At 37.1% G+C, this 18,871-nt stretch overlaps 1 protein-coding gene across 1 annotated transcript in view; it reads right to left on the reverse strand.

Annotated features, from left to right (window-relative positions):
* The window catches only part of CCDC112 (coiled-coil domain containing 112), a 31,473-nt gene extending 12,848 nt beyond the window's left edge, over positions 1 to 18,625 (reverse strand). The window contains exons 1-3 of the mRNA XM_036849344.1: positions 18,341 to 18,625; positions 5,597 to 5,718; positions 1,862 to 1,983 (exon numbers count right to left, since the gene is read on the reverse strand). Coding sequence (XP_036705239.1) covers positions 1,862 to 1,983; positions 5,597 to 5,718; positions 18,341 to 18,457 — 361 coding nt within the window. The 5' untranslated portion in view covers positions 18,458 to 18,625. The remainder of the gene's footprint in view (positions 1 to 1,861; positions 1,984 to 5,596; positions 5,719 to 18,340) is intronic.
* Positions 18,626 to 18,871: the final 246 nt, after the last annotated feature.

The raw sequence follows: 18,871 nt of genomic DNA on the forward strand, positions 1-18,871 counted from the left end.
GTGGGCTCTAGAGCACAGGCTCAGTAGTTGCGGTGCACGGGCTCAGTTGCTCTGTGGCATGCGGGATCTTCCCGGACCAGGGCTCAAACCCGTGTGTGTCCCCTGCATTGGCAGGCGGATTCTTTTTTAATTTTTTTTTTTAAATTTATTTAGTTATTTATTTATTTATTTTTATGGCTGTGTTGGGTCTTCGTTTCTGTGCAAGGGCTTTCTCTAGTTGTGGCAAACGGGGGCCACTCTTCATCGCGGTGCGCGGGCCTCTCACTATCGCGGCCTCTCTTGTTGCAGAGCACAGGCTCCAGACGCGCAGGCTCAGTAATTGTGGCTCACGGGCCCCGCTGCTCCGCGGCATGTGGGATCTTCCCAGACCAGGGCTCGAACCCGTGTCCCCTGCATTGGCAGGCAGATTCTCAACCACTGCGCCACCAGGGAAGCCCAGCAGGTGGATTCTTAACCACCACGCCACCAGGGAAGTCCGGGCAAATAATCTTTTATTAATTCATTTGGAACTGACATTCTGCACTGTAGGCAAACCATTCAAGTACAATATTACACAAATTCAGGCTAAAATTGTGGCATGATATGTGATGTAAGGAATATGTATTTAGTACTCCTGAGCTGTAATATGTGAAGGGGAAATTTCTACATCCTTATACTAACACAGTGCATTCATTTTTCTCCTAGATAAGATAAACACAAAGTGTGAATAAAGAAGAGGCAAAATTGTAGAAGGGAAATAAAATGATAAAAATAAAGTTGCCTTAAAAGGGGGAAAATCAAATAACTTAAAATGCACAGAATGGAGACACTCTACTTAATGGCATGACTGACAGACAGAAAGATCAGCCTTGCTGTTGTCTGTAAAAGAACTGAGGGACATTAAGAAATATTAAACAAGGGATGTTTAGATTCCTTTATGAATCAAAGAGGAGAAATGGAAATTTGGCATCTATGTTATGTCTTATCATTCCAACACAAGAGGGAGAATGATTCTTGCCACTATCTCACAAAAGATGACTTTTTAAAATAGCGCAATCTTACATTCTGAAAGGAAAAACTTATTAAAATATTCTTTTAATTGACTATAAGGGAGTCCCATGAGCAGTATAATCTCTATATAATAAGTCTTAATATTTTATAAAGCTTAGTGGGTTGATAACCATTATTTTTCCTTTAATCAAAGCTAAGATGTTTTTATTATAACATAAGGACTTTGCAGCATATAAAATCTACTCTACAAGGAAACAAAGTATTCTTGTAGAATTCTTTTTTAGGCCAACATTTAGTACGCTGTTAACAATGATTAATATTCACAACAAACAACAGAACATATTCACTGTACAACCTCTAAGGCACTTTCTTATATATTATTTCATCAGATGCACAGACAGCTCTACTATGGTAGAAATGGTAGGTTTTATATCACAGACACGTAAACTCCAGTTTAAGCAATTATGTGACTTGACCACTTCATACCACTAAGTACAGGTTCTGAATCTGTTGATGCTTACTTAGTCCGGGGCTCAGTCAGTAAGATCGTGGTGATGAGCTGAGATCAGACAGCCCAGGAATCAATTTCCTTTTACTTTAAAAAAATTTAATAGCATTAATTGATTTGACAACCAGAAAACAAAACCCTCTTTTTCCTATTAAAATTAAAGAAATATACACAGAAAACAATCCAGTCAGAATAACTAAATAGTGACCCGAAAAAATAAATACATATCCCTAAAAGATAAACTCATTACCAGCTAGAAAGTATCTTGAAAGAGAAAATAACACAGTCAATGAACAAAGACAAAGCACAGGGCAAAACTATAACTTTATATCTCAGGTTTTGTTCATCAAGAACTCAACTTACTGTCTGTTTTCCGGCTGTTAATCAATTTATTTTCCAATTCTTCCAGCATACTATGTTCAATTCTGAAGTCACTTTTTTGGTTGTAGAAATGATTGTGTTTATCTTTTTCTATGTTAATAACTCTTTAGGGAAAGAAACAAATAGTGTAAATATGATTTAAGTATATTTTTAATTGTTTAAAATATGAAGATACTTACAATCTGTACTTTATATTTGGATTAACTCATCTAAGGATTCAAAATATAATTACTTGGATCAATAAGGCTAAGGAGTCAAAATAGTAGTTAGAAACCTGTTAAGTTCAACTAAAATCAAGAGTAACTTGAATTGTTACTTAAGTTACAAAATGTTAATTTAAGAAAATTTAATCCTAGACTTGCTTTGAAAATACATAAACTTTTGGCTATTGATTCCAACTCAGTCTCACCGTGGGCTGAAAACTGTCACCACTGCGGATGGCTGCTTTCAATAGGAGATACTGTTAACTTTGCAGCCAAGACATCTAACCTCTCCAGGCATGAACATCCTCACCACTAAAAAGTGAGTAATAACAACTCACGACTAGCCAACAGGGCTGTGATTAATACTGTATGAGATGACATATGTGAGGGATCTTTATATAGTAAAATGCACTATGGAAATGCAAGTCATTAATATTAGTAAAACTAAAACTTCAAGAGGCAAACAATCTGGGAATTTTCATATATTTAAGGGATACTGTCTACATTTACTTCAAAGCTTCCTTCGTCTCATCCTTGCTCCGTGGCTTTAGTCCATCCACCTATTGGTAGGTAGGACTTTTAATGTGAGCTTGAACCCTGGGGTAAAACAAAACAATTACCATCAAGAAACTTTTTTTAGTTGGACAAAGAAATTTACTTCCTCAACACCTGTTTTCTTTCTCCCACAAGGTGGAAATTAATATGACTACTTCTCCACTAATCCTGAATTTAATGAGTGGTGGAGTATCTCTGGCCACTGACTTAGTTTCATATAACCCGAGGGGCAACTATCTAAGGTAGAGTTTCCCAATCTTTTTCACTTGCCACACATAGAGAAAAATTTAATATTCATAAGGCATACTGGGGTAAACAGATGAGAATGTCACAGGCCCTACCTGGCTGCCCCAAAGGCTGAGGAGGTCATAACTTGCACATATGTTGGGAAAGGAAGGGAGGGGTAGAACAGAGACGTCAAATAGATGTCAGTCTGCAGGTCAACTCTAACAGATTGAGGGTGGCTACTGGAGTCCTGCGCTGAGGACTCCAGCCCATCTAGTCTCTGGTTGGGGTGGGGGAAGTTACTGTGATCAAATAGAAATGTCTGTCATGGACACAGGATATGCGACGACAGTAAGTAAGTTATGTTTTGATATTCCTGGATTAGAAATATTAACCTATAAAGACATTCAAAACGTAATAATGGAGACAACTTGCCAAACATATGAAAAGGTGTTCAACCTCACTCATAGCATGAGAAATGAATATTAAAACTATACCATGGTAACACTGTATACCTATCAGACTAGAGAAAAAAATCACAACTTTAAATAATATATTCTGATCATAAAACTGTGATGAAATGGGTCCTCTCATATATTGTTGGTGAAATCATAAATTGCCTATGGAGGACAAATTAGCAATATTCATCACATTTGCAAATTCATATACCTTTGACCCAGCATTTCTACTTCTAGGAATTGTTCCTAAAGATACACTCACACATGTGTAAAATAATGTGAACCTTTGAAACTGCAATTAATTCAGCATTATTTGTTATCACATAAGATTTGCTATGACCTAAATGTCTATCACTAAGGGGCAGGTTAAATAAATGATGGTACACTCCTACAGTGGAATACAATGCAGTAGTACCGTGTTCTATGTACTGATAAGGAAAGAACTCCAAGATACACTCTTTTTTAACAAAGGTTTTATATGAAAATGTTAAGATATACCCAAAAGTAGAGAATGGTAAACTGACTCCCCTCAGATAGCTTCATATGATATATACCTCATATCACTCTGATTCACTCAACAATTTTACCTTTTTCCTCTCTTGGTGCAGCTACCTTTTCTTATCTTTTCTCTTCCTTTTTTGCTTAAGTATTCCAAAGTAAATCTACTACATTATGTAGTTTCACCCCAACATACTTCAGTGTGCATTTCTAGAGATTATGGATACTTGACGTATATAATTATAACGCCATTATCATGCCTGACAAAATCAATAATTCCTTGGTATCTAGGATATATTCTTAAGTTAAAAAAACAAAACAAAACAAGATGCAGAACAGTGTATACAGTATGCTACCATTTATATAAAAAAGGAACCATCTGAATATGTCTTTTTATTTCCTTATAAGTACATAAAATATCTGTGGAAGGATACACAAGAAACTAAAAATACTGGCTATCTGAGGGGAAGGGAAGTGTTTGAAACAAAGACCTTCCACTGTGGACTCTTTGATATGAACTGATTTTTGAATTATGTGAATGTATAACCTATTCTGAAAATAAAACAATTATATTACAAATGGTGTTCTTTCCTTTGTGTCCAATGAGAATTGTTGGATTCAATTTCAATGGATTTTTCTAATACTCTTTCAATGAGTTTTTCTAAAACCTTACAACAGATGAAGGAAGGTTAATCAGTTACAAAACCTACACATACTGATAGACAAGGTATCTATCTATACTGGCGTAATCTACTGGTTTGCTATATATATGGACATTAACCGCCTGGTGGATTACCCTATCTAGAGAGAAACATGACCAGAATTCTTAACCAATTCTATCTAAGGTAATGCATTTTGGAAATTTAAAAAAATTTGTATTTTATCAAATTCTGAGTATTAAAAATACAAGAATTATACAAATACAGTGAGAATTCAATCTCACAAGACTACAGTATGGTATAACTTTTCAAAATTCAAACAGTACACTTTTTATTGGTAGAATTTCTAAACAGACCCAACTGCCACTAATTCTGGTCCAGAGACTCTTTCTTACAAATGACTCCTTTTCTCTTGGTTCCTTAGCAAACTGATTTTGTATAAATTCAAAGCAGTGTTTTTACAAAGCCTCCAACTATAGGATAGGGTTGGGTGTTCTGAATACTAATTCTTTTATCTTTACTCATGATATTCATCATATCATATGGTGCTACTGATAATGTTAAACATTCAGTAACTATCACTGGTTATTTTAAAAATACATATACGCTAAAGCTTAAAATAAATGCCAACTTCTCAATTATTCTAGTCATAATGTGCAGGATGGATCTGAAAGGGCAGAGACCAAGGAAGGGAAACCAAAGAAAAGGCCAATAAAAAAAACTCAAGGGTACAGCACAGACTTTTCATTAAAATTATTCACTCACTCAGAAAGATTTACTAAGTGCTCACCTTGGTTAGTAAAAATGTATTTAATCTGTTACTTGATATATGTGATCTAAAGAAATAACTTTTGTTTTTGTTGATATACACTGTCTCAAAATGGTAAAAATAAATAAATAAAATTTAAATAACTCTACTTAAAATTAACTTTATACTAAATAGTTTATTATCATTTGTCTATTTCACACTTCTCACCTTTCTCTTGTTTTACATCTGAAAGACTAGTGACTAGAATTTCGTAACTTAGTGTGGGATTGAATAGGGTGGAGTAGAATTTTTATACTGTTCACCATAAAATAGCTAGTAATGTTATTTGAAGATAATGTTTTTATACTTACTGATTTTTAAATTTTTCTGCTGTACGTATGAATTCTGCTTTCTTAGTCCGACTAACTTTCTGCTTCCAGTTTTGAAGCTGAAAAGGACGAATTCCACCTGAAGTACCAAAACAGCCATCATTCTGAATAGAAAACAAAAATAAATTTATCCTCAATAATAAAAGTGGTAGGAGATGAAGGTGGAATTTTTTTCAGAGAAAAACCATCAATGATGGAGTTTCTCAGGGGATAATTTGGGGGCCAATCTTATTTAATTTTTAAAAATGCATTTTGTGGAAGAAGGAATATCTATCTTAAAATGCTAAATTAGTAAGTAAGATATGTAAAGTCTTCAGGGATTTTCAGAAAAAGATCTAATTCTTTCATTCAATCAGTCATTTACCAATATGTATTGAACACTTATGATGTGACAGGTGCTGCACTAGACACTAGGGAAACAATGATAGCCCATGATAATATGGCCCTTGACTTAAAGTCTAGTGAGGGGAACAGACTTAAAAAGAAAAGAGTAAATAAGCAATAAATTTAAAAAAAAAACAAACAACATGGTAAGTGCTATTAAGGAAATAAACAATGTTGAGATGAAGATAATGGGGCAAAGCATCTTTTTTTTTTCAGTTAGAATGGCCACATAAGGTCTATTTGAGGGGATGATGTTTAAGGAAGAATGGAGCCAGCCATGCCAAAAACTATAGGGAAAGGTGTGCCAGGCAGAGGGACTAGCATGTGCAAAAGCCCTAGAGCAGGAAAAACCTTGGCTAGTTCAAGCAGAGAAAAGGCAACTGTGACACGAGATTAGCAAAGTGCAGAGTAAAGTAGGAGATGAGGATACAGAGGTAGGCAAGTGGCACATCACACCAGCATTTTAAGTCACTAGGGGAGTCTGGATTTTACTGAAGGGTTTAGAGTAGGAGAATGCCACAATACACTTAATTTTTAAAGGAAATCCTTCTGGCTATTTTTTTGAAGAATAAATTGATGGAAGGTGGAGGAGGAGGTGAGGCAAGACTGGAAGCAGGAGAATCAATGAGGCAGGTGACGCAGCAACACAGACAAGGAAGAATGGTGTTCAGGGCTACCAGGGTGATGGTGAAGATTAAAAGTAAGAAGACTAAATATATCTGGGAGGTATAACCAAGAGGAATTGCTGACAGCCTGGATGTGGGAGATAAAGAAAAAAGGAAACAAGCCTTTAAATTTCGAGAAGCAAGCAAGAATAAAGTAATGAATTTAGGGAATACTTCTAAAATTGAGATATAATCCACATACCATAAAATGTATACATAAAGTTTGCAATTCAGTGGTTTTTAGTATATTCACAAAGTCGTGCAACTATCAACACTATCTAGTACCAGAATATTTCCATCATACCAAAAGGAAACCCCATACTCATTAAGCAGTCACTCCCCATACCCCTAGGCAGCCATTAATCTATTTTCCAACTCTATGGATTTGCCTATTCTGGACAATTAATATAAACAGGATCATACAATATGCAACCTTTCTGTCTGGTTTCTTTCACTCAGTATAATTTTTTTTAAATTTATTTAATGTATTTATTTATTTTTGGCTGCGTTGGATTGTTGTTGTTGCGCGGGCTTTCTCTAGTTGCGGGGAGCGGGGGCTACTCTTTGTTGTGGTGCGCGGGCTTCTCATTGCAGTGGCTTCTCTTGTTGCGGAGCACGGGCTCTAGGCGCGTGGGCTTCAGTAGTTGTGGCTCGCGGGGTCTAGAGTGCAGGCTCAGTAGTTGCAGCGCACGGGCTTAGCTGCTCCGTGGGATCTTCCTGGACCAGGGATTGAACCCGTGTCCCCTGCATTGGCAGGCGGACTCTCAACCACTGAGCCACCAGGGAAGTCCCTAGTATAATGTTTTTTAAGATTCATCCACGTTGTACCATGAATCTGCACTTCATTCCTTTTTATGGCTAAGTCATATTCCATACGGATCTAGCATATTTTGTTTACCTACTCATCAGTTAATGGACAATGGGGTTACTTTCACTATTTGGTCAATATGAATAATGCTACTAAGAACATTTGTGTACAAGTTTAAGTATGAATATATGTTTTCAATTTTCTTGGGTATATACCTAGCAGTGGAATTTCTGGATCATAGGTAACTCTTTTTTACTTTCCCATTTAAAATTTTCATGTTTTTCTTTTTTAAGCTCTAAGCATTCTTATAAGTCCCTTATCAGATAAATGATCTGCAAATATTTTCACCAATTCTGAGTTGCCTTTTCACTTCCCTGATAATGTCTTTTGAAGCACAAAAGTTTTGAAAAAGTGCCAAACTGTTTTCCACACTGGCTGCACCATTTTACATTCCCACCAGCACTATATGGGGGTTCCAGTTTCTTCACATCCTCACCGACACTTGTTATTGTCTATCTTTTTTATTACAGTCATCCTAATAGATGTGAAATGGTATCTCACAGTGGTTTTTCATTAGTCCATAATGACTAATGATACTGAGCATCTTTCCATGTACTTATTGGCTATTTCTTTGGAGGAATATCTACTTATATCCTCCCCTATTTTTAAAATTGGGTTGTGTTTTTATTTTTGAGTTGTAAGAGTTATTTACATATTTTAGATATGTCCTTATCAAAATATGATTTGTAAATATTTTCTCCCATTCTCTGAGCTGTCTTTTCACCTTCTTGATAATGTCCTTTGAAGCACAGAGTTTTAAATTTTGATGAAGTCCAATTTATTTTATCTTCAGTTGCTTGTGCATTAGATGTCATATAGAAGACACCATTACCTAATTAAAGGTCATGAGGACTTACATCTAAGTTTTCTTCTAAGAGTTTTACAGTTTTATCTCTCACATTTATGTTTCTAATCCATTTTGAGTTAACTTTTATATGTGGTGTGTGGGAGAAGTCCAACTTCACTCTTTTGTATGTGAATACACCATCTGTTGAAAAGACCATTCTTTCCTTATTGAATTATATTAGCACCCTTGTTGAAAATCAATTGCCCACAAATGTAAGGGTTTACTCTTAACTCTCACTGGTATGTCTATCCTTGTGCCAGTACCATACTGTTTGATTACTGTCGCTTCATAGTCAATTCTGAAATTAAGAAGTGGGAGTTCTCCAACTTTGTTCTTTTTCAAGATTGTTTTGACTATTTTGGGTCCCTTGAATTTCCCATATGAATTTTAGGATCAGATTGACAGTTTCTGCAAAAAAAACAAAAAAAAGGCAGCTGAGATTCTGATAGGGATTGCATTGAATCTGTAAATCAATTTGGGGAGTACTACCATCTCACGAATATTAAGTCTTCATATTCATGAACAAAAAACGTTCGTTTAGGTAGGTTTTCTTTAATTTCTCTCAATGATGTTTCTGAGTTTTCGAAACATATGTTTCAAAAACTTAAACGTGTTGCACTTCTTTTGCTAAATTCATTCCTATGTATTTTATTCTTCGTTATACTATGGAATATTAAATTTTTTTAATTGAAGTATAGTTGATTTACAGTATTGTGTTAGTTTAGATGTACAGCAAAATGATTCTTACATTTTTTTCACATTCTTTTCAATTATAGGTTATTACAAGATATTGAATATAATTCCCTGTGCTATATAGTAAATCTCTGTTGTTTATCCATTTTATATATAGTGGTACGTATCTATTAATTCCATACTCCTAATTTATCCCTGCTCCCCCTCTTTCCCCTTTGGTAACCATACTTTTTTTGTTGTTTTTGTTTTTTCTGTGAGTCTGTTTCTATCTTGTAAAAATTCATCTGTATTATTTTTTAGATTCTGCATATAAGCGATATCATATACTATTTGTCTTTCTCTGTCTTACTTCACTCAGTATGATAATCTCTAGGTCCATCTGTGTTGCTGCAAATGGCAATATTTCATTCTTTTTTATTGCTGAGTAATACTCCAAAATGGCATTATTTTCTTAATTTCATTTTTGAATGGTCCATTACTACTGTATAGAAGTACAACTGATTTTTGTACATTGCTCTTGTTTCCTGCAAGTTCCTGCAAACAGCTGAACTTGTTTATTAGCTCTAATAGTTTTTTTGGAGGATTAGTTAGGATTTTTTATATACAAGATCATGTCATCTGCAAATAAGGATAGTTTTATTTCTTCTTTTCCAATCTGAATGCTTTTTGTTTTTCTTGCCTAGTTGCCTGGCTAGAATCTCCAGTGAATAAAGTGGTGAGAGTGGATATTCTTGTCTTATTCCTGATCTTATGGGGAAGTCTTCAATCTTTCGTCATTAAGTATTATGTTAAAGGTTGGTGTTTCATAGATGCCTTTATCAGGCAGAGGAGTTTCCTTCTATCGCTAACTTGTCAAATATTTTTATCATGAAAGAGTGCTGGATTTTTTCAGTTGCTGTTTCTGCATCTAGTGAGATGATCATATGGTTTTTGTCCTTTATTCTATTAATAAGTTCTATTATGTTGATTGATTTTCATATGCCTGGAATAAATCCCAACTAATCATGGTGTAAAATCCTCCCCTATGTTGTCAGGTTTGGCTTGATAGTGTTTTGTTGAGAATCTTTGCATTTGTATGCATAAGAGATACTGATCTGTTATTTTCTTTCTTGTGATGTCTAATTTTGGTATCAAGGTAACAATGGCCTTATAGAATGAGTTGAGAAGTGTTCCCTTCTCTATTTTATGAAAGAAATTTGTTATGAACAAAAAAACCCTGACATTTCTATTTACCTCTACATTTGTCTTTACTATTATATATTATAAATATATGTTTATATATACCTTTATTATAATATTACCTTATATTATCATACATTACCTTTATTATTATATACCTTTACATTATACTGACTTTTATATTTACCTCTATATTTACCTTTACCAGTACTCTTTATTGATATTATTCTTCATTTGGATTTGAATTATTACCTAGTATCTTTTTACTTTTGCTCGAAGGACTTCCTTTAGTATTCCTTGTAGGGCAGATATGCTGGCAATGAATCCTCTCAGTTTTTTAAAATCTGGGATTGTCTAAATTTCTCCATTTTTTTCACTAAAGATTTTTACATTTTACTTGAGAAATGTGTGTAGAGAATACAATTTTTAAAAATTTGTTCATTAGTTTATAAGTATAATATAATCTTGATCATATGGGGAAATTATGTTTAGCTGAGAAAAATATGCTCCAATTCTGAGAAATACTATACAGCTGACCCTTGAACAATACAGATTTGAAGCAGGTGCACTTATACACAGATTTTTTTCCAATAAATATACTGGAAAAAATTTTGGAGATTTGTGACAATTTGAAAAAACAGACGAATCACACAGCCTAGAAATATCAAAAAAATTAAGAAAAAGTTAGGTATGTCATGAATGCATGAAATATATGTAGATACTAGTCTATCCTTACATAGGCATAAGGTGAGTGATAGTCATATAAAATTAATAACGTGTTAGTTTTCTTACTGTTTTATAACTTTGCTTTCAAAGAATTACATTACCGTACAGTATGCTTTTCTCTCTCTTAATTGGAGAAAGTGCCTAGCAGCCTATCATCACAGGTAAGTGGTTTTTGAAAAAAATGGAACAATGTTCCCAGTGTTACATTATGAATATGATGATAATATTGTATGCCATAAAAATTTTATAATGATTCATTCGTGTACAGGCTAGGCTATTGTGAAGCAAACATATCGACTATATTAGGCTACCATAAAGCAATCATATTGCTGCTTCTTCATTATCAGTGCATGGACCATTATATTTGTAAATAAATATGAATTTCTTCTTCACATTATGTTTTCATTTTTGATGTCTAGTGTTAGTAATATGTACAACATCTATAGTGTTTTGTATATGACAATACTGATGCAGATACTGACTGGCAATTCATCTTATAAACAAATCATGTAAACTTACAGTATCGATAAGTACAGTACAGTACTGTTAATGTATTTTTGCCTCCTTATGATTTTCTTAGTAACATTTTACTTTCTCTAGCCTATTTAATTGTAACAATACAGTATAATGACTTACAAAATATGTGTTAATTGACCAAAAGATCAACAGTAGGCTATTAGTAGTTAGGTTTTTGAGGAGTCAAAAGCTATATATAGATTTCTGACTATGCAGGGGTTGGTGCCTCTAACCCTCGTGTTGTTTAAGGGTCAAGTGCACTTACTTGTTCTAGTTATGTGAATTCCAGGGATGTGAACTTCTAGGAGAATTTACATGGGAGCCAATAGAGGACCTGTGCATATGTATTCAATTTTCCATAGTCTACCATTATCCATTATATTTTACTGCCATTATATTTTGGGGACAATAGAGTGAAGATGTCCTTATAATTAGTGGCAGCAAATTTTGTAACCTAGGTTTCCATTTTATATGTTTTTTATGAAAAGTAACTTGGCAAACAATAAAGTCTTTGGGTTTTACTATGCTGTAAGAGATAATACTATCTATATTTTTAACAAATCAACTCACTTAGAGCTTGAGTTAGCATGTTGCATTGGCAGAAACACTATGCTGGAAACAGAGCATCTATTGAGATGTATATCTGATAACAGAAATCAAGGCAAATTATTTAATATCTTTAAGTCTCAACTTTATTTTTAAAGTTATTTTTATGAAAATATTTTATTAGATAAACTCTAAGCTCCCTTTGAATTCCAATCTCCTTTGATATTTAAATTGAGATATAATTGACATATAACATTATATTAGTTTCAGATGTACAATATGATTCAATATTTGTATATATTGCAAAATGCTCACCACAAGTCTAGTTAGCATCCATTACCAGAGTTACAAAATGTTTTTCTTGTGATGAGAACTTTTTAGATCTACTCTCTTAGCAACTACTGTTAACTAGTCACCATGCTGTACATTACATCCCCAGGACTTATTTATTTTATAACTAAGTTTGTACCTTTTGACTACCTTTATCCATTTTGCCCAGCCCCTATCCCCTGCCTCTGACAACCACCAACCTGTTCTTTGTACCTATGAGTTTAATTTTTTTTTTAGATTCCACATTTAAGTGAGATCATATGGTATTTGTCTTTCTCTGTCTGACTTATTTCACTTGACATAATGTCCTCAAGGTCCATCCACATTTTTGTAAATGGCAAGATTTCCTTCTTTTTATGGCCGAATAGTATTCCAGTGGTGTGTGTGTGTATCATATTTTCTTTATCCATTCATCATTAGTGGTCATAGGTTGCTTCCATTTCTTGGCTATTGTATATAATGCTACAGTGAACACTGGGGTGCACGTATCTTTTCAAGTTAGTGTTTTCATTCCCTTCAGATAAATACCCAGAATCGGAATTGCTGGATCATATCGTAGTTCTATTTTTAATTTTTTGAGGAACCCCCATACTGTTTTCCAGAGAGTCTAAACCAATTTATATCCCTACCAACAGTGAACAAGGGTTCACTTTTCTCCACATCCTCACCAACACTTGTTATTTCTCGTCCCTTTGATAACAGCTATTCTAAAAAGTGCAGTTTTGATTTGCATTTCCCTGATGATTAATGATGCTGAGCATCTTTTCAAGTACCTGTTGGTCATCTGTATGTCTTCTTGAGGAAAATGTCTATTCAGTTCCTTTGCCCATTTTCCAATCTGATTTTTTTTCTGCTATTGAGTTGTACGAGTATATACTTTGGATATTAACTCCTTATATGATTTGCAAATGTTTTCTCTCATTCAGTAGGTTGTCTTTTCATTCTGTTGATGTTCCCTTTGCTGTGCAGAATCTTTTTAGTTTGATGTAGTCTCCTTCATTTTTAGACAATTATTTTTCTGGACACAGAATTCTTGGTTGAGAGTCCTTTTCTTTCAGCATTTTGACTATGTCTATCATTCCATGCCTTTGGAGTCCAAGGTGTCTGTTGAGAAACCAGTATTTACTGATGATCCCTTGTATATGTTGAGTTGCTTCTCTGTTGGTGCTTTCAAGATTTTCTTTTTGTCTTTGTCTTTTCTACAGTTTGATTATGACATGTCTAGGTATGGATCTCTTTGAGTTTATTCTACTTGGAGTTCACTGAGTTCCAACGATGTGTAGATTCATATTTCACCCATCATTTCTTCAAATATTCTTTTCCCCCCTTTTCTCTTTCCTCTCCTTCTGGGACTCTCATTAGCTGTGACACTTGATGGTATCTCACAGGTCTCTAAGGCTCTGTTCATTTTTCTTCATTCTTTTTTTCTTTCTGTTCCTCAGTCTGGATAATCTGAATTGACCTATCTTCTGGTAGCTCAAATCTAGTGTTGAGTCCCTCTAGTGAATTGAGTTCTTGTATTTTTTAACTCCAAAATTTCTATTTGATTCTTTTATTATAATTTTTCTCTTTATAGATATTTTCTATTTGGTGAGACACCATTCTCATAGTTTGTTTTATTTCTTTAGAAATGGTTTCCTTTAGATTTTTGAACATATTGAAAGTAGATGATTTTAAGTCTTTGTCTATTATGTCCAACATTTGGTCATCTTAAGGGACAATTTCTTTTTACTGTTCTTTTTTCTTTTTAATTCTTCTGTGTGTGGACCATACTTTGTTTCTTTGCATATCTCATAATTTGTCTGTCAAATACTCAACACTTTAAATAATATAATGTGGCAACTCTGAAAATGAGATTCTTTCCCCTCTCCAAGGTTTGTTGTTGTCACTGTTTGTTTAGTCATTTTTCTGAACCAATTCCGTAAAGTCTGTATTCTTTGTTTGTGTGGCACTGAAATCCCTGTTTCGTTAGCTTAGTTGTCAGTGAACAACTGGTTGGTCAAAGATTTTCTTAGATGTCTTGAACCAATTAAGTCCCCAGTCTTTGCTGAGGTGGTCTGAGTACATGCTGGAGTGTGCCATCAGTACTTGGGCAAGCAGTTTAAAACTCTACTTTAGCCTTCACTACCTGTTGCACAGAGTTTTCAAGACAGCCAAAGGTGAGAGCTCAGGCCTTCTTCTGGTTGCATTCATTTCCTATCACTACTATAACAAACTTACCAAAAATTAGTTTACCACAAACTTAGAGGCTTAAACAACACAAATTTATTCTCTTACAATTCTGGAGGTCAAGTCTAAAATTAAGGTGTTGGTAGGATTGTGTTCTTTCTGGAGATTCAGAGGAGAATTTATTACTTCCTTACCTTTTTTTCAGCTTTTAGAGGCCACCTTCATTCCTTGGCTCATGGCCCCTTCCTCACATAACTTCACCCTCTTTGCTTCCACTGTTACCTCTCCTACTGGTTCTGATCCTCCTGCTTCCTCTTACAAGGACCTTTGTGAATATATCGGCCCACCCAGATAAACTCCCCATCTCAAGATCCTCAACTTAATCATATCTGCAAAGTTCCTTCAATCATGTTAAGGTCACATAGTCACAGGTGCTGGGATTAGGATGTGACTATCCTTGAGGGGGAAGGGGGATTCTGCACTCTACCAACATACACACAGCCCTATTCATGTGTGTGATCTTCTAGAGGAAATCCATTTTGAGTAATCATTTAAAGTCAGAAAAGCAATGTGCTTATTACTGAAGGACCACTCCAGGCAGCCAAATGCCATAAATACAAGTCATCACAGGAAGGGCACTAGAAACAAAACAACAGCAGACACAGCTCTATCTTGGTACAACCAGAACATACACTAGTGTGATACTGCTAGAGATACTTCAAAAAAGTTATATTCAGCTGCTGAAAAGATAAAAAGGGAAAAGGCATCTGAGAGGACAATCAAGAGATTCATAGTCTTCGGCCTTGAAAGGCAATGGCTGAGGAGAATTATGAACAAATAATATACAAGTATTAAAATGCACAGATAGGGTACATTATTTCTTTTCAAAATGAATGAGAAATTTATGGGATTCCACACTCTATGGAGGTTGTAAAATAAAACACAATATAAAATAGTTCTAAAACTTCAAAGATAATTATTCCAAAATAATTTAAGGGTTATGGACAAAATAATTTAACAGTTATGGACTGAATTATCACCCCCCAAATTCACAGGTTGAGGCCCTAGATTTGGAGGAAGTAATTAAGGTTAAATGGGATCATAAGGATAGAGTCCTAATCCATTAGGACTGGTGTCCTTATAAAAAGAGGAAGAGACACCAGAAAACTCTCTCTCTCTGCGTGTGCACATGTGAGGACACAGCAAGAAGGTGACTGTCTACAAGCCAGAAACCAACCCTGACAGCACCTTGATCTTGGACTTCCCAGCCTGCAAAATGGTAAAAAAGTAAATTTCTGTCATTTAAGCCATTCAGTCTGTGGTATTTTATTATGGAAGCCCTAGCAGACTAATATAGGAACTTCAGATATTTTGGAGGACATCTCTAATATCATGAGGAAAATTATCTCTTCTCAGGAAAACATTAGTTGGTTTCACTGTTAGAATCAATAGGAATACTCATTCATGAAATCCTATGACAAATATCCAAGTTCAGTGCGAGGCTGTAGAATTTGAGTGTACAGTGCGTATGTGTGTGCGTCTGTGTGTATGTGTATGTGGTACGTTGGGGGGAATACACAGAGGGATAACACATAGTTAAACTCCTCAAAAAGCAGTATGGTACAGTAGAGATTCTAATTGTTTTCTTTTTTTTTTAAACCCAAACACCCTTGAGAAATTCTACCTCGCTACTGCTGTGACTGTCAACCATGAGGCTCTGCCCTCCCTAAACTAGTGAGAGGGTATAAAGTGGGGTGTCTCAACCTCAGCACTACGGATATTTTTGACCAGGTAATTTTTTTTGGGGGGGAGCTGTCCTTTGGCCTGTACCCACTAGATGCTAGGAGCACACACAAACACCCCACAGTCCACCTGCAGCTGTGACAACCAAAACTGTCTCCAGACATTGCTGAATGTGAGAAACCGATGTCACAGTTGAAACAGCTCCACAGGTGATTCTGATCCAACACCAAGGAAGGCAAACCTCTGAGAATCACTGTAGTAGGCAAGAGTGTGCATCAATAACAGTATTAGGCAACTTGTGAGAAATGCAAACCAGGAGGTAAAACATGGTTATAAGAATTTAGAGAACAAATCATTTTCAACTAAAGTAAGCCAGAAAGGTTTCATGGAGAGAGCCACCAAGAGGGCTAAAACACTAGGGCCATACATTTTAAAAAATATTTTTAAAGTATTTAAAATATATCTGAAAAAAATATATATCTATTATGTATTTTTCTGTATTTTATATTTTTTTCCTGAGACATTTGGGCCAGAGTTAGAATAATAAAAAGAAATACAGAGGATGTGTGAGAAAATTTGTCTGAGGTGGAATTTCCTGAATTTCTTGAAACAGGTAAAGACACTGTATTTCCTTAGAAGAAGAAAATGATAGAAGCTGTCCTCAGCTCCTAACAGCCTTCTTTCAGGTTTGGACTAAGCCACAAATATTTAATGAGCATCTACTATGTTCCTGGACTAAAGAGGCACAGCTTTTGGTGCTGGGAATACAAGAGTGAATAAACTTCCAAAAGTTTCTTCCCTCATAGAGGGCAGGGTTTACGTTCCCAGGCAGGGTGGAGAAAAATTAAAAAGTAAGCATAAAATATGTAATATATTATATGGTAATAAGTGCTATGGAGAAAAACAAAACCAGAAAAGACAACAGGGTGTGCTGGGTAGGGGGATTCAGTAAGGGGAGGTCAAGGAAAGAATCACTGAGCTGATGGCATTTGAACAAAGATATCCGAAGGCGGTGATGGTGCTGGCCATGAGACCATGAGGAAAGAGATTCCAGGCGGAGGGAACAGCAACTGCAAAAATCCTGAGGGAGAAGTGTGCTCCACCTGTTTGAAGGACCACCAGAAAGCCAGTATGGCTGCAGGAGACTCAGGGCAGGGGACTGGGGATGAGGTGACAGGGAGGTGGTAGGGGCAAGCTCAGAGGCCCTGTGGACCACGGTAAAAACGTTTGCTTTTACTCTGAGGGATCTGAGCAGACAAGTGTCATTATTGGACTCAATCACCTGACTGTTGAGAATATTTCAGGAAGGCAAGAGTGGAAGAAGAGAAACCAACTAGGAAAGTATTTCTGCTGGGGGAGAAATGATGGTGTGGACCACCATGTGAGGTGGTGAGAAGAGTGGGATTCTGCACTTATTCCTTAGGTAGAGCAGACAAGAACTGCCCATGCTATGGGGTGTGGGCTGTGAGAGAAGGAGAGGAGTCAAGATCTTTGACCTGAGCAGCTGGATCCAACAATTCTCCTTGGGGGATCCTCTGGTCCTCACTGCAGAGAAACGGGTCCTGAGAAGATCTCTGGCAGCCTCAGACCATCCCATGTTTGACTCCTCCTTGTGTTCCCAGCGCTGATACAATAATACAGCAGCCACCAGTCACTGGGCACCGAATCTCTCTCCAACCAAGCATTGTACCAGGGGCTTCCCAGACAATGTGCACGGCTCGGGAAGGTGCATATTATCAGTTCCAACGTTTCGAGAAGAAACTGAGTCACCGAGAGGTTAAATATGTTCCTATCACACGCTAGGAAGAGGCAGAGCCAGCGTTTCCACCCAGATCTTACTCCACTCCAAAACCACAAGAGAGGCGGCTCCGTAAAAGCAGTTAAACGCACAAGCGAACAAAGCGAAACGCTGGCGTGTGCCAGGCCCCGAGCAAAGGGAGGCTAACACCGCGCCTCCCGCCTCCCGGGGCCGCGCTACGGAGCACACCTGTTCAGCCTGGGGCCCCGTCCAGCCTCCGGCGCCTGCAGCCCCCCGGCCCACGTCTGCCTCCTCCATTTACCTGTTGCGGCACAGGCGTTGCTCCCACGCGGGTCCCGGTGGCCGCGCCCGCCCCCGCCACAGCCCCCGCTACAGCTGTGGCCGCCGCCGCCACCACGACCGTCGTCAGGGCGGCCATCTTTCCACGCCGAGCCGCTCGGTGCGCTGCGGCCCCCCAGGCCTGGGGTGGAGGGGTTCGGGCGTGGGGAGAGCCTGGCTCCGCCTGGGCGGCAGGGCTCCCCGGGGCGGGAGAGCGCCGCCGAGATGTGGGACGACGCCGGAGCGCAGGGCGGGGCGGGAGTGCAGGGCGGAGGTGGGCCGCGGTGCAAGGCGGGGCGGGGTCGGGATCAGGGCGGGGCCCGAGCGCGGGCGGGAGCGCGGGCCGGTGGCGGGCTCGGCTTCGCTGTGCTCTGCGGCGCGGTTGTATTACAGTGCACGTTATCTACTCTTTATTTGGCAAAAAATCTTTCTCCCCGGCCCCTGTCCCTTAACCGCCGGGAAAATTCATTGTTTTTCACTGTCCTACTTAAATTTATTCGTGTTATACAGAGAT

Source organism: Balaenoptera musculus, chromosome 3 (genome assembly GCF_009873245.2).
Source record: "Balaenoptera musculus isolate JJ_BM4_2016_0621 chromosome 3, mBalMus1.pri.v3, whole genome shotgun sequence".
Taxonomy (NCBI): Eukaryota; Metazoa; Chordata; class Mammalia; order Artiodactyla; family Balaenopteridae; genus Balaenoptera; species Balaenoptera musculus.